This window comes from Nicotiana tabacum, chromosome 5 (genome assembly GCF_000715075.1).
Source record: "Nicotiana tabacum cultivar K326 chromosome 5, ASM71507v2, whole genome shotgun sequence".
Classification (NCBI taxonomy): Eukaryota; Viridiplantae; Streptophyta; class Magnoliopsida; order Solanales; family Solanaceae; genus Nicotiana; species Nicotiana tabacum.
This window is the reverse complement of record NC_134084.1, coordinates 140,555,915-140,572,291: the sequence shown is the minus strand read 5'-3', so window position 1 is coordinate 140,572,291 and position 16,377 is coordinate 140,555,915. Positions and strand designations below refer to the sequence as shown.

General features: G+C 34.0%; 1 protein-coding gene across 1 annotated transcript; it reads right to left on the bottom strand.

The window, feature by feature from the left end:
• Positions 1 to 1,619: 1,619 nt before the first annotated feature.
• LOC107792974 (nicotinate N-methyltransferase 1-like) lies at positions 1,620 to 8,396 on the bottom strand. Its single transcript, XM_016615240.2, has 4 exons — positions 7,987 to 8,396; positions 5,325 to 5,746; positions 3,413 to 3,477; positions 1,620 to 2,253 (listed from the first exon to the last, which is right to left on the bottom strand). Exons 1-4 carry the CDS (start codon positions 8,295 to 8,297, stop codon positions 1,951 to 1,953), a joined length of 1,101 nt encoding a protein of 366 aa, XP_016470726.2. The 5' UTR covers positions 8,298 to 8,396; the 3' UTR covers positions 1,620 to 1,950.
• Between the last annotated feature and the right edge of the window lie 7,981 nt (positions 8,397 to 16,377).

Sequence of the window (16,377 nt, the reverse complement as noted above, 5' to 3'; positions counted from 1 at the left end):
TTATTTAGAATGAATTTCACTCTCTTAAAATTAGTTAGGACGATTTGATTTTGATTTAACATTTTATTGACTTATCTAATAATGTATATCATCATATACAATATGATATACACACGGGTACACATGATGATATACATAGATTTACACCACCTCAAACACACATATTTTCTTTTTAACAATTAAAAAAGAATAGGGAAGAAGAAGAAGAAGAAGAAGAAGAAGAAGAAGAAGAAGAAGAAGAAGATTGGAATCTTCCAAAGATATATAAATCAATCGAACAAAGCAACAATTGGATGAAGACAAGAAGAAAACTAGATAAAAAAATAAATTTTTTACAAAATTGCCATCGTGATAAGAAGATCTAAACTTAATAGAAAAATGTATTCACTCATTATCAAAGAATATATGCCCTTCCAAATCTAGATTGAAGGAGAAAATTTGCTAGATTGAAGAAGAAGAAAAAAAGAAACGATTGAAGAAGAAAATTAGAGAAGAAATATGGGGAAAGAGAATAAATAAAAAACTAGAGTTATTTAGGAGTTGTCTATATAATACCAATTTTTTGGGGTTACCTTTGCTAAAATATTGTTAATTCTCTTTATATGTTGTCATACCATGCCATTCTATCCTGAATATGCAAAAAGCAAATACTCCCTCCGTTCTAATTTATGTGAACCTATTTGACTGTGCATGGAGTTTAAGAAAAAAATAAAGACTTTTAGAATTTGTGGTCCTAAACAAGTCAAAAGGGAGCCCAGAGTATTTGTATGGTTATAAGAGCGTCTCATTAAGGATAAAATTGTAAACTTAAGCCAAATTGTTTCCAAATTTAGAAAGAAGTCATTTTTTTGGAACGGACAAAAAAGGAAATAAGTTCACATAAATTGGAACGGAAGGAGTATCATTTTTGTACGAAGTGCAGGGCTCAACCCTGACTTGGGCCAGGCCCATTGATTAATATTGAGAAAAAAATACTGGTCCAAACAAGATCATCCGCTTCTCATTAGACTACAAGAAATACGAGAGATCAATTTCGGTGAAACTTAATCATCAGAATTTCAACAACTATACTTTTTGTTGGAAGTATATAATAGAAAACAATATAGGGAATTTATTTATCCTTTAATGAGTTTTAGACATGATAATCCGAATAAATAGAAGCCCCAATATCATATGGGAAAAACAAAAAAAATGAGCCAAGGAGAATCTATCAGCTTTCCACAATACTCACATGTTAAAAAACTGGTCAATGATTATCTTTTTTACCATGTATTATTTTATCACATCGAATATATATCTTAACTTTATACTACTAGTTTGTAATTACAGCCTCGACTTAGCCAAATCACAACCATGCACTCAAAGAACCACGATCTTGAACTCGTTCCATTTTAGCCATGCTTGCTAAATATCTAAACCTCTGACATGTATCGAACCAGAAGTAGTCTAGTGTGTGCCACAAACATTCCGAAATAAACCATAATATAAAAGGTCTCATTATACTAATGGAGTTACTATAATCGAACCAAAAGTAGGCTAGCTGTATTAATAGAGGAGGAGCCAAGATTTGAAGCGTGTGAGTTCATTATTCTAATTCTTTTAAGTTATCGGGTTCCAAATTAATAACTTGTGCATAATTTAATACTTTTTTAAGACAAATACAAAGTTTAAACAAAAGTTACTGAGTTCAGTCAAACCCGTATCCGAAAGGCTAGCTCCACCCCTAGCTGTATAGTTCACATATATAGAGTGCTCGGAATTGGTGTAATGTGACCAAAGACCGGAGCTAGGTTTATGAGTTTACGGGTCCTAATCCCTATGGAATCTAGAAAAGACACCTCACTAGTCACTGGGTTCTTTAATGAATTTTTATTACAAATACGGGGTTTTTACCATAACTACTAGGTTCAGCGGAACTGTAGCTTCACCCTTGAAGCTATGTGAGCCCATTTATAACTTATGAAATTCAAGAACGGTGAAGAAATGATCGATGTAGAAACCTCGGCAATCGGCGAAACCAGCTGATCGGCCGAGCTGCCGATATTCATCTTCAGTGCGGTGCTTACCTTTGGCACGGTAGATTGTCATGACAAAAATGTCTCCTTCAAGAAGTGCTCGAGTTCTCTTGCTATCATCAGTATGATGCGGCAAAACTGGCTCACAAGCAATCAATTTCCCTTTCTTTGGGAGTGCGTTATAGCAACTCTTCATTATTTGCTTGCATTCATCATCTGTCCATGTTGTTAGCACCCACTGCATACAGAGACGGATTCAGAATTTAAACTTTATATGTTTAGATTCGCAATGCTACCACCTCTCATCTAATTTTATGGGTTCAAAATTTGATATTTATATATCTTTAATGATTACCTTCTACATTAGATACACCTCACTGTATATCACAACAAAAATTTAAGAACTTTTATACTTAAAAATAATGTGTACTAGTTAACTACTAGTACTCCTTATTATTTAGTGATAACCATGATTGTGAAAACATGTGTTATATATTTATTATTGGGTTGGTAGAAACATCTTGTGCCGGTAAATTAATACCCACTACTATATGTCAGATTCAAATAACCCATAGCCAAATCGTACGTCCATGTGTGTTTCTAACGACAAAGTGGTCCAAGAGGCCGATGATTCAAAAATTCATCCGAGGATTTGATCAAAACAATTATGATCTTGTACTATTTGAAAGCAACAAGTCATCTAGCTCTTTCACGTGGTCGATTTCATTATTTACATACGTACCTAGAAGAAAGAGGATGAGTAAGTTTTGAAGTGACAAATGCAATTCAAAAATTGCTACTCTTCTTGTATAAATTCGTATTTCTCAAGAAATTATAACTAGCACATGAAAGAAACAAAATTCCAACTAGAAAAAATTAAGTCAATATTGTGGAGTTATTTCCTTACTTGGGAAATTAACTCAAATTAAGTAGAAACAAACTATAGTGCATAATTACCGGGAGAAATTCAAAAATAGCCGGACACAAGTGGTTATTCAAAAATAGCCACAGTTTCAAAAATAATCGAAATTTAGCCACTTTTCATGTAAAGATAAATCTGAGCAAAAACACTGTTCAAAATCCGAGAAAATACTCCAGTATAATATACTGGAGATTGGAGCACCGGTGCGTGCTCCAATCTCCAGTATATTTTGCTAGAACTTTTCGCGTGTTGGAGTTTCAGCATAATATGCTGGAAGTTCATACACAGGTGCACCGATCTCCAGTATATTATGCTGGAACTTTCCGCGCTGCAACAACATAATGGCTATTTTTCGATGACTTTGCAAACGCTGGCTATTTTTGAATGACCAGTCCAAAAACTACCTAACCCGTGCTATTTTGTCACAATTACCCCACAGAAGAAAAAGACAGGATTGAGAAGGTAAAAAATGGACCTTCATGAAAATAGCGTTTCCCTTTGGTACGTATTTGAACATGTCACCACCGATGTGATTTATACCTGCACGTCAAAACTTAGAGTAAATTCGGCCAACATTTTTTTTATTCAAAGATATGAAAGAGATTTAAAGTAATACGTAGTAGTCAGGCTCTTTGTCCCAATTTTTACGTCTATCTATTTAAGGTTACAGGAAAAGAATCTGGCGTACGATTTGCTAGAAATTTATACTTTGGAAAAGAAAGATTAATGTGAAACACCTATCTACATCTGTAAGTCAGGACTTATTCATCTCTAAGTTTTTTGCACGTAATTTAATAAAGATTTTAATAGTCTTAATAATAAGAAATACTATTTTCTTAGACATACGAACGATATTTTGCTAAAGGCCTTCGTGCTTTTAATATAACTAGTCTTATGATACGCGTTTTGCGCGTGTACACTATCTCAATAAGAAAGAACTATAAAATACTATATAAATAATATATTAAAATATTATGTTTGAGTGATAAAATAAAAGTTAATTTTTTCTAAAATGATGAATCTTCATACAAGTTCTCAATCATTAGTTAATATATTTAACTAAAAATTTATTTTAATTTTTTAATTCAATCATTTTAAGTTCATAAGTTATCATGGTTCTTTTTCAATTTCAGCAATCACATATAATCCTTGAAAACTTAAGAATTTTTTTGATTTTTTTTTTGAAAAATTATTCCCTAGTTCATTTTAGAAGACTCAAACAGGATTAACAAATTGATAGAAAATAATAATTTTTTTTTCAAAAATACAATGCAACTGATTTAATTTTTTAATTAATAATAAATACTATATGAATTATTTTAAACAGATTAGAAAATGAATAAATTATTGTAACTCATTGTATAATCAAATTACATAACTTATACGAAGAAAAGGTGTTCTGAAAAAGAAAAAGAAAACAAACAACACTAAACCTAAAACTTTTTTATAAAATAAAATAGAGCACGTCAAGGACTCTTAAACAAAAAATTTCACAACAAAAAGATAATTATATGATTTTTCATATCAAAGTCCTAGATATTAGGATATTAATTAAATGTTTGTTCCTAATATTAGAAAAATAATTAATGAATATTCCTACATATAAGAAAAATAACTTAAATTACTATTTTATTCATCATAAAATATATTTTTAAAGGGTAAAAAAGACGAACGACATTTCGCTAAGGGCCTTTGTGCTTTTAATATAATATATATATATATATATATATATATATATATATATATATATATATATATATATATATATATATATACACACACACACACACACACACACACACACACACACACACACACAGAACAATAAGAGCATATACCAAAAGAAAAAAAGTAACTTCTCGTTTTTTATGACATCAAATATTATAAAACCATTAATATTTGTGATTGTGGAGAATGTATTTTAGCTACATTATTTAAGTAAATTTAAGAAAATTGAAATCTTTTTATATTAAAAAGCCCCTTAAATTTTACTCCCTCCGGTCCACAATAAGTGACCGTTTTACCTTTGGTACACCAATTAAGAAAATACGAACTCCATTAGAAAAAAAAATTATTCACTAAATTAACCTTAATTAATTGTTATCTTTACACATTGGAATATGTAAATAAGGGCAAATTTTGGTAAAATAAAATTAATTTCTTCTTGATTATGTAAATGGACACTTATTTTGCACCAAAATAAAAAGGTAAAATAGTCACTTATTGTGGACCGGAGGGAGTAACATTTTTATTTCATCGTTTCTGACATGTTCTTGCAAGAAAAAAACCGTTTGTTCAAGATTATAAAAATTTTAAGGTAATTTCCGTACTTTATATTTAAAAAAAATAAAAGAGAGGGAATTAAATACAAGTGTGATCCAACTTACGAGGAATTTTGGGAGCTTTTTCAACAACCTCAGGCAAATCAAAGTTAATTCCTAGTTGAATACTTTGATGTTTCTCTAAAATCATTTTCAAGCAATCTCCACCACTTCCTCCAACGTCAACCAATGTTTTCACTCCTTGAAACCCATTATAACTCTCTAAAATTGCCTTCATAAACGGCACAGAAACTCCAGACATTGCATTTAACATTAGGTTATTCATTTCTGGTTTTTTCCCGTAGTAATTGTAAGCCGGTTCGCCATTTGCCTTAGCAAATGGCTCAGTGGACGAATCGTTGATGGCCTCGTCAACCATCGTCCACGCGCTCATTAACGCATCTTGGTGGTGCTGGAGAATGTAGGAGCCATAGGATAAGCCGTTCTCGTCTGTGACTAGGGTTTTGCCCACCTCTGTCAACGAATATCTGTAAAATAAAATAGTTTTGACTCTCAAAATCAAAATATGTCATATAAATTGGAACAGAGGAAGTACTATCTTTTCATGAACAACGTTTTCGATGAAAAATGAACTCCGTCGTACCAAACAACGTTTTCGATGAAAAATGAACTCCGTCGTACCAAACTCCACAAAGTTTGGCTTATCCCAACAAACATAAGTTTGGCTTGAATTTCTTTGATTAATCATGAAGAAGAATAAGCAGTAACTAGTTCGGCTTGAAAACGGTCAATGTTGTTTTGGTAGCTTAACTAGATGTGAATTTAACGTAAACGCTGTATTTTTACACAACTAGTCTTAGGATACACGTATTGCGCGTGTACCCATATTTATGTATGTAAAAAATTATATAACTATTATAAAATATATACTTGAGTTATAAAATAAAAAAATGAAAGAAAAAAGTGTAAGTTTCTGAAAGTGAAAAATGTTGATCCTTCAGTTAAATTGATAAAAATCTTGTGTCTCTATCTAGCACAAGTATTTGCTTTGTCATGAAATGAGAAACTCAAATTAATTTATTGATTATATTAGTTGCTTAATTTGCTATAAAAAATTATTGTACTTTTTAATTTTGTCTAAGACAATTAAGAGAATGTTGAACCCATATTTTCTAATGATTTTTCTATAAAAAAAAGTTGTTTAATTTGGCTTACTACATTTTTGGAAAGAATTATAGTTATGTTACCGCTAATTCATTAAATGAATTATTTATATAAGCTAAAACCTTAGATTTTCATACTTTCTTTTTCTAATATGTCCCAAAAATAAAATTCATACTTCTTTATTTAGAAATAATTTAATATTAGACTTTTTAATTTACTCTTAAAAAGATGATTTATGCCTGCATAAATATTTGTGGCTTGTTTAGACCATAAATTTTAAAACAATTCGTCTTTTTTAAACTTCATGCTTAGTTAAATACTACCAATAATTTAGGTTAAAAAGAGTAAATATTAGTGTTTCCTACATAGCTAAAATAGAAAAAAGATTTAATAAGCAAAATTTAGTTGATATCAAAGTAATTAAATGATAATTTTGTCTAAGGTAAAATATATGTTTAGAGGATAAAAAAATCAATCAATATTTTGTATTGAATTTTCATTCAAAATTAATTTCACACAATTTTAATCGACATTTTTACTCTTTAAAAATAAATTTTATACTGGATAAAATTCTATAAATATTCTAAAGAGTAACATATGAGGTATTATAATTATATTAATTAATTCTAAAGATTTAAATATTAAGACTTCCTACATTATTAAATAAGGAAATCTGTAGGAAGATTCACTTAAAACTAACTTAAAATTTCTTATAAATTACAGTATAATTTATTGCTATTAATTTCAATTTATAAATTAGAGTATCATATATATGCTTTACTTATCCAATATTGTAATTGAGCTTTTGATTTGATATAACTATATATTACAACATGTAAAAAAACTTAAAGCATATTGTAATATTTATTATTACAATAAATTATTATTATTTTCAAATGTAGGTATGTTGTTTGTAAACTTACTTAAAGATACTTTTTTACTAATGTGTCTCTATATGTTTCGTTTAGATGGTATATATAGTTAACTTCAATATTTAAAGACTTAAAATAGATCTATTATGATAAGTAAATATATAATGTACATATAAGGAGAAGCTATTAATTTACACGAGTAAAATAAGAAAAATATTTATGTAATCTAAATGTTAGGAATTTATTCAAAGTTCAAATAAGGAAAATTTAATAATAAAAATTTTAGTTGATTTTGAAGTCCTAAATAATAGGAAATTAACTTAAATTACAGTATTGTCCAACATAAAATCTATTCTTGAAGGGTAAAAAAAGGCAAACGACATTTCGTTAAAAGCCTTCGTGCTTTTAATATAGTGTAGATAGATAGATTAAGTAGGCGTTTAGACATAAGAAATGTGAGATTTGAAAAAAAAAAATTTAATTAAATTGAAAGAAATGTATTTGAAAATTAAAATTGTGTTTGGACATACATTTTACTTGAAAAAATATTACAGTTTTGTGAGAGAAAAGCGTTGTTTACTTGGAAAAAAAATCACTTTTTTAAAAATTTGAAACTCATCTCAAATTTTTTTGAACATCTCCAAAATTTTAATTAAAAATATAACCAAACAATGTTTTAACGATAAGTTTCGGAAAAAAGGAAAAAAAAAAAATTATGGACAAACGGATACCTTCTTTGAGGGCCGTCATCAACTATGTGCTCAGCAAATACATCATAGCTCGTGAGCATGCGTAAAATCCTTTGCAGATTCTCAGCATCACCGCCACCGGCACCACCGCCGCCTTCGGAACCGCTTGTTTTAGCGAGAATTTCGGTGGGAGAGAGCGGCGCGTTTGATCCACCTTCCCAAATAGCATCAGCTACTTTAAGCCTAACAACGGCATTTAGAGACATAGGTACACTTATCATGTTGGCTAATTCCATTATAGCCAACCTTGCATTATTGTTATTATTGCTAGCTTCGCCATTTCTATTCTCCATTGTTTCTACACTGTTTTTTGGATCTACCTTTCAGTTGGGGATGTCATGTGTTTATTATGAGAACCTACTGGCCCAATTTATTGGTAAATAGATAGGGTTTGTACATGCAACCTTTAGAATGCTTGTCCTTCAAACGTCCAATTTCGATGAGTAATTATTACTCCCACCGGCAAACTAGTGTTAAATTACCTAATTTTCTATCTGAAAATACAATCTTCAGTAATTAATTCGGATATACAATCTTTAAAAATTTCTAATAAAGTTTACATAGTAAGGTATTACATAAAATATCCCACTATACGTCACAATAGTAGTAATTAAAAATATATAAAAAGTATTTGAAAAATTTGTGGTTAAAAAAATTCATTTACAACAACAACAACAATGACCCAGTATAATCCCACAAGTGGGGCTTGACAGTTGAAGTGAGGCTTGACTCTCAAGTTATTCCCAAGAAGGGTAGTTTCAAGTACCTTGGATCGGTTATTCAGGGGATCGGGGAGATTGACGAGGATGTCACACACCGTGTAAGGGTGGAGTGGAAGAAGTGGAGGTTAGCGTCGGGAGTCTTGTGTGACAAGAAAGTGCCACCATTACTAAAAGGTAAGTTTTATAGAGCAGTGGTTAGGCCTGCCATGTTATATGGAACAGAATGTTGGCCGGTAAAGAACTCACACACCCAGAAGATGAAAGTAGCAGAGACGAGGATGTTGAGGTGGATGTGCGGGCATACAAGGATGGATAAGATTAGGAATGAAGATATTCGAGAGAAGGTGGGCGTGGCCCCCATGGAGGACAAGATGCGGGAAGTAAGACTCAAATGGTTCGGGCACATTCAGAGGAGGAGCACTGATGCACCGGTGAGGAGGTGTGAACGACTGGTTGTAGTGGGCACGCGGAGAGGTAGAGGGCGACCTAAGAAGTATTGGGGAGAGGTGATCAGACAGGACATGGCGCGACTTAGGATTACTGAGGACATGGCCCTTGACAGGGAATTATGGAGGTCGAGCATTAAGGTTGTAGGTTAGGGGAAAGTTGTGAATATTTCTACAACACAATATAGTGAGACTAGCTAGTTAGAGTTATACTAAGAATATCATTGGTCGTCTATTGATGCAGGGCTTTACCTGCTAGTTTTACTATACCAGCCATTTATTTCGTATTTCGTATTCTGTATTTCATATCTCTTATATTGCTGTTATTGTATTATGCATTTTTTATGGTACTAATATATCGGCTCCTGTTGCTTTTTTTGAGCCGAAGGTCTCCTGGAAATAGCCTCTCTACCCTTCGGGGTAGGGGTAAGGTCTGCGTACATATTACCCCACTTGGGAATGACTTGAGAGTTAAAAAAATTCATTTGCGTCCCAAATTTCAAAACTCGCAAAATATATAATTTAATTTTTTTTGTCTAAAATTATACTTCTATTACGGATTTAAACCTTTGTGATTGATTTTGAATTACTTCTCTATTTATAAAGAATTGGATATACAATTAGAGAAATATTAATAATTTTAATATTATTGATTATTAAAAGCGTGTATCATTAATTATTAGTTAAGTTTTAAAAAGGTCTGAAGCCCATAAAATGGGCTTTTGGAAAATAAAGGCTTCAAAGCCTTAAGAAAAACAGAACCTTAGGTTCTGTCATTCACGCAAAAGGGCTGGAAAAGAAGGCAACTTTGTAGATATTCAAAACAACAACAAAAATATAGATTTTCAAGGAGCAAGAATAAGGCAGCGTATAGGGCATTGTGAGAGCTATTTCGTACGACCTCTTTAGGCCACGACTGAGGTAATTTTTTTTATGGAATTGTAAGCTATAACATCATTATACACTAGAATCTAACACCCTAAAGGGGTGAATTCATAAGAATGTTTTACAAAGCCTCAAGAACACCCATCAAGTACGAGTTAAGTTTTTGGTGTTACAAGATAAATTCTTCACTTCTATTGGTTGCTACAACGGGTTAAGGTTGTTAGAGATATTAAAGAATTGTTAGAACAAGACCTCATCCCAAAACCTAAAAATTTAGAAGTTGAACCTAAAGTTTTAAGAGTTGAGAAAAGATTAATACTTTGGGAAAGTTGGATACTTATTGTGACTTATTGTTGTAGTATTTGATCGTTGACTTGCTTACAAGAATTGGAACTTTCATTGTTGCTTTAAAGGAGAAATTGAGGTGAGTGGATATAATCCTTTACTAAAGTGGTTCTACTCAAAAAAACATGCCCACAAAGTATTTGATAAAATGCTTTAAAGACTCAACATGTACTTAATTGGAATGAGTGAATACATGTTGACTAAGTATATTCTAGTTAAAACTTATATATTTTACTCGAGAAGCATAATTGTCTATTTTTCATATTTTTATGTTTTATTACATGATCATACATGTTAAAGTTTCAAGAGTTAGATAGAACCTTTAGAAATACTTTGAGTAATTTAATTTCATGCTTATGTTATGCATACACTCAAGAATATTATTATGAATACTGATGTATCACTTTCAAATAAGATTTAGACTTGAAAAGTCACAAGAAGAAGTTTTAGAAAGACAAGATTTTTGGGAGTATACTTTTGTCACGACCCAAACTGGAGGGCCATGACTAGCACCCGACCATACTTGCCGAGCACCAACGTACATTTTATCTAACCTTCTTTATTATATTTTAGGGCTGATGAGATCAATATAAATGGTAGATATGGATCATGGACAACCAACCATAAAATATGATGGCATGAACATACATAACATGGGATGACTAGACAATCAAGAAACTATACATATATGGTACGAGCTACCACGCTACCATGAAAGACTATACAACAAAAACCAGCCGACAAGGCATACCAAACTATACATGAGTCGACACCTGTCTATGAGCCTCTAAAGGAACATAAGTGCTGCAACATAGCCTAAACAGGGCCCCGACATACCCATAATGTCTATAACAAAAATGCATACCAAGACCAAGGCAAGTTCGGAGAAGGGATCTCGCCAATCACCGCTGAACTGGACAGCTTACTGTGGTGGGGGAGATGCACCTACCTGTCTATCAGGACCTGCAGCACGACATGCAGCGTCCACAAATAAAAGGACGTCAGTACGAATAAAGTACTGAGTATATAAGGCAGGGAACCATAAATACGATCAGTAATATAAGCAAGGATAGAGAATATACAACCTATAACATCTTAGTACCTCTAAGGGCTACTGACATGAAATGCATGATACATATGTATAAAAACATAAACCTTTAAAACATTCGCCTCTGTGGGCATCATCATCATCATATCGTACCCAGCCATAATAGGCTCGGTAAAAAAACGTACCCGACCATCATAAGGCTCAGTAGAATCGTACTCGGCCACGTGGAGCGCGGTAAAACCCAACTGATCAGTGGTTGCACAATAGGTGCCATACCCGACCAACTATAGCGTGTCTCGGTAGAGTAAAATAGATACATATATATAATGCATGCTCGACTCATGAAATCACATTCTAAACCTTTTGGAGTGACGTAAGGTCGGTGTCCTCTGTACACGTTATTAGGACTAACTCTTCACTATGAACCTTATAAGAATCAGGAAGTACCAACAACATTGATAACATAAGAATAAGATAAGCAACATTAACATCAATCGTTCCATAAGAGGGAAAATAATGTAAGTACTGCTAGCTTCTAAGAGTAGAGTATCTTGGAAGCTCGTTCATTACATTATGTACAATCGGAGTCGTGCAAAAGAAGGAAAGGGATAGCCTCACATACCTTGTATATACTGCCCCAATCTCAAGCTATGCAATTGTCAAAACTCCTTAGTCTACAATAAGAGAAACGATACCATCGTTATCATTTAAGCGTCATAACTATTATGTATCGACCACAACCTATTTTACGATGAAACGGACAACACCTCCCCTATATATATGACTTCACACCATTCAAAACAATCAACAAACAGCCCAAACAACATCAATAATAAACATATTGAGCCTCCCAAAATAGTCCACGCACAGCCTAATCACTCCATACATATGATGACCACCGTAGTCGTGTCAAACGATCGGGAAATGTTATGAATAACTATCATCCCACAACCCTACATATATATGGTTTTTCTCCACACCCTTACTCCTCTAAAACTCCACAAAACAGTAGTAAAATACACAGCCCAACAGCAACGCAAAACAGTCCACAAAATAATAACGTTACTACCAAGCCTTTCGATATATATTTCACAAGTTCTAGCTTCAATGGCTTAGCCACAACTTGGATAATCTTAAATACATATAGAGTAAGAGGTTCCTTACCTTTATACAGAAAGAAAAACTCCAATTTAACCTTAAATTTCGATGAAATATCCCTCCAATGATGCCACAACAACAAAAAAGCGAAACTAGCGATCAATTAGTGTTTTTCGGCACTAGAATCACTTTAGAAGGCTTGAAATCACCTAGGATTGATATTAAGAACATGAGGGAGTATTTATAGAACATAAAACCTTTAAAAAAACCTCCCACACGAGCTGGAACGACACAAAAATGAGCAACAACAAGAAGAACAAGAGATTTACTAGCGCCACAGAATTCCCGACGTTTGATTTGTGTTGTTTGTCCTTTTTTTTCGTGTCTTGAATCTTGAGAGAACCTTGAGAGGATGTTCCTAGGGTTCTAAGATCTGAAAATAGTAAGAATAAATGACTTAAAACGGGTTGGAGGCATCCTATATAGGTCCAAATATCTTAAACCGCCTTAGGGGGCCCCGTAGAGAGGTGCTTGGCGCAGTCTCGCGAAAATACAAATATCTCTCTACTCCGAGATCGTATCGATGAACGGTTTAATGCGTTGGAAACTAGACTCATAGATATTTAATTTTGTTTGTAGATCACCCCGTAATTCCTTGTAAATTAGGATAAAAGATTAGAAACATTTGACCTAATGTTTAAGTAAAATTATGAACCTAAGTTGTGACAACTTTTGTCGACTTTTGTTTCATAACTCGTTTGACTTCAAGACTTATGATACGGATATTATATGATTAAAATACCTTAATACATGACATCTTGAGTGTATTAAGCACCGCTAGATTTACCTGAAAATACGAGTTACAACATCCTTGATTCATTTAACTTCTAATACTTGTTAATCACCCTTATACACTCTTGTATCACTTAAGACCATTAGGATTGACTTCTTATCATCTCAAAGATAATTCTTTATTGGATTAATGTTAACTAATATATGTCATGAACTAACACATGTGGATATGGGTTGTAACACCCTCCCCCCCTTAGGAACATTCGTCCTCGAATGTAAGGGTTCATGAGGAGTTTAAATCATCGTGGATTCCAATGGAAATTTCCGATCAATTTTCCCCTATAAAATGGTCACTAGCAAAACTTGAAAGCAATTAAGCCCAACATATGGCTTCACAAGGCTACACAAAGTATTGTGCAATTTTACATTATCTACATATCACCATTTTGTATGAAGGAGGAGTATTCTCAAATTATTGCTTACCTCATAGAGCCGTTTCACCTTCCAATGTATCCTGTCTTCCACCAGCATCCTTGTTATCTTCATTCTGGAATAGGTAAGGGTATTTAGACTTCATCTCCTCTTCTGCTTCCCATGTCATTTCTTCCATATTTTTGTTCCTCCACAATACTTTGACGGAAGCTACATCTTTTGTTCTCAGCTTGCGGACTTGTCGATCTAATATCGCCACTGGCACTTCTTCATATGATAGGTCCTCTGTAACTTGTACATCTTTGATAGGGATGACTCGAGAAGGGTCTCTAATACATTTCCTCAACATAGATACATGGAATATCGGGTGGACAAATTCCAATTCGGATGGCAATTCTAACTCATAAGCAACCTGTCCAATTCGTCGAAGAATTTTATATGGCCCGATATACCTTGGACTCAGCTTAACTTTCTTCCCAAAATGCATAATACCCTTCATTGGTGAGATCCTCAGGAAAACCCAATCACCAACCTCAAACTCTAGATCACGACGTCGGACATCAAAATAAGATTTTTGCCTGCTTTGTGTCGTCCTCAATCGCTCCTGTATCACTTTCACCTTCTCAATAGCTTGGTGAATCAAATCTAGCCCATATAATTCTGTTTCACCGACTTTGAACCATCCAACTGGTGATCTACATCTCCTCCTGTATAGTGCTTCGTATGGGGCCATTTTAATAGTGGAATGGTAGCTATTATTGTAGGCGAATTCTATGAGTGGAAGATGGTCATCCCAATTCCTATTAAAATCTAGAAAACATGCTCGTAGTATATCTTCCAGTGTCTGAATGGTACGTTCAGCCTGTCCGTCAGTCTGCGGATGAAATACAGTGCTGAGATTTACTTGTGTGCCTAAACCCTTCTGGAAAGACCTCCAAAAGTTAGCCGTAAATTGAGCTCCTCGGTCTGATATAATAGATACCGGCACACCATGAAGCCTAACAATCTCCTTGATATACAACTTCGCATAATCTTCAGCCGTGTAAGTTGTCTTAACTGGCAGAAAATGGGCACATTTTGTAAGTCGATCAACTATCACCCAGATGGAGTCAAACTTATGATAAGAGCGAGGTAATCCAATAATGACGTCCATATTAATCACCTCCCATTTCCAGGTCGGAATCTCTATATTCTGAAGCAATCCACCGGGTTTCTGATGTTCTATCTTTACTTGTTGACAATTGGGACACTGGGCTACAAATTCTGCAATAGAATTCTTCATATTATCCCACCAATACTGCTCCTTGACATCATGATACATCTTTGTCGAGCCAGGATGGATGGAATATTGGGATTGATGAATCTCATTCATAATCTTCTTTTGCAACCCTGCCACATTAGGCACACACAATCGGCTCTGGTATCTCAGTGCCCCATCTTTTCTGATCTCAAAAGCCGTACTTTTACAATCTTGAATGATTTCTCTTAATCGTACTAAGATAGGATCTTCATATTGCCGTGCTTTTACCTCGGCTACCAAAGATGATTCTGATGTATTCTGTACAGTAACACCTCCGTCATCAGAGTCTAACAATCTGATTCTCATATTGGCTAGCTCATGAAGCTCTTTCGTCAATCCCCATCTACCTGCCTCAATATGTACTAAGCTTCCCATGGACTTACGGCTGAGAGCGTCTGCCACAACATTGGCTTTACCGGGATGATACAATATCTCGACATCATAGTCTTTCAATAATTCAAGCCATCTACGCTGCCTCAAATTCAACTCCTTTTGCTTGAAGATGTATTGTAAACTCTTGTGATCTGTGTAGATGTCAACATGGACGCCGTATAAGTAGTGCCGCCATATCTTTAAAGCATATATTACTGCAGCCAATTCCAAATCATGGGTTGGATAATTCTTTTCATGCTTCTTCAATTGTCTTGATGCATAAGCAATCATCTTCCCAAGCTGCATCAATACGCACCCTAAACCTATACCTGAGGCATCACAATATACCACATAACCTTCTATTCCTTCGGGGAGATTGAGCACTGGTGCGGATGTCAATCGATTTTTCAGCTCCTGAAAACTACGTTCATAAGTGTCAGACCACTGGAATTTGGTGGCTTTCTGTGTTAACTTAGTCAATGGTGATGATATAGAGGAAAACCCTTCCACAAACCGCCTATAATATCCTGCTAGCCCTAGGAAGCTGCGGACTTCTGATGGTGTTATAGGTCTCGGCCAATTCTTTACTATATCGATCTTCTGAGTGTCGACACTAATACCCTCATCAGATATCACATGGCCAAGGAACGCTACCGAGTTCATCCAAAATTCACATTTGGAGAGCTTAGCATATAACTTACGATCCTGAAGCGTCTGTAATACTATCCGCAAGTGGCCCATATGTTCCGCCTCCGAACGAGAATACACTAGAATGTCATCAATGAATACAATCACAAACACATCAAGATAGGGCCTAAATACAATATTCATGAGATCCATAAAAGTTGCTGGGGCATTTGTTAGCCCGAACGACATCACCAAGAACTCAAAGTGCCCATATCTTGTCCGGAAGGCCGTCTTTGGAATATCCTT

Coding starts and splice junctions, on each gene's coding strand:
- LOC107792974 (XM_016615240.2), bottom strand. CDS start 8,297: ATGGAGAATAGAAATGGCGAAGCTAGCAATAATAACAATAATGCAAGG. Junction 3,478..5,324: donor AAAAGCTCCCAAAATTCCTC/GTAAGTTGGATC, acceptor TTTGACGTGCAG/GTATAAATCACATCGGTGGT. Junction 2,254..3,412: donor GAAACGCTATTTTCATGAAG/GTCCATTTTTTA, acceptor CTCTGTATGCAG/TGGGTGCTAACAACATGGAC.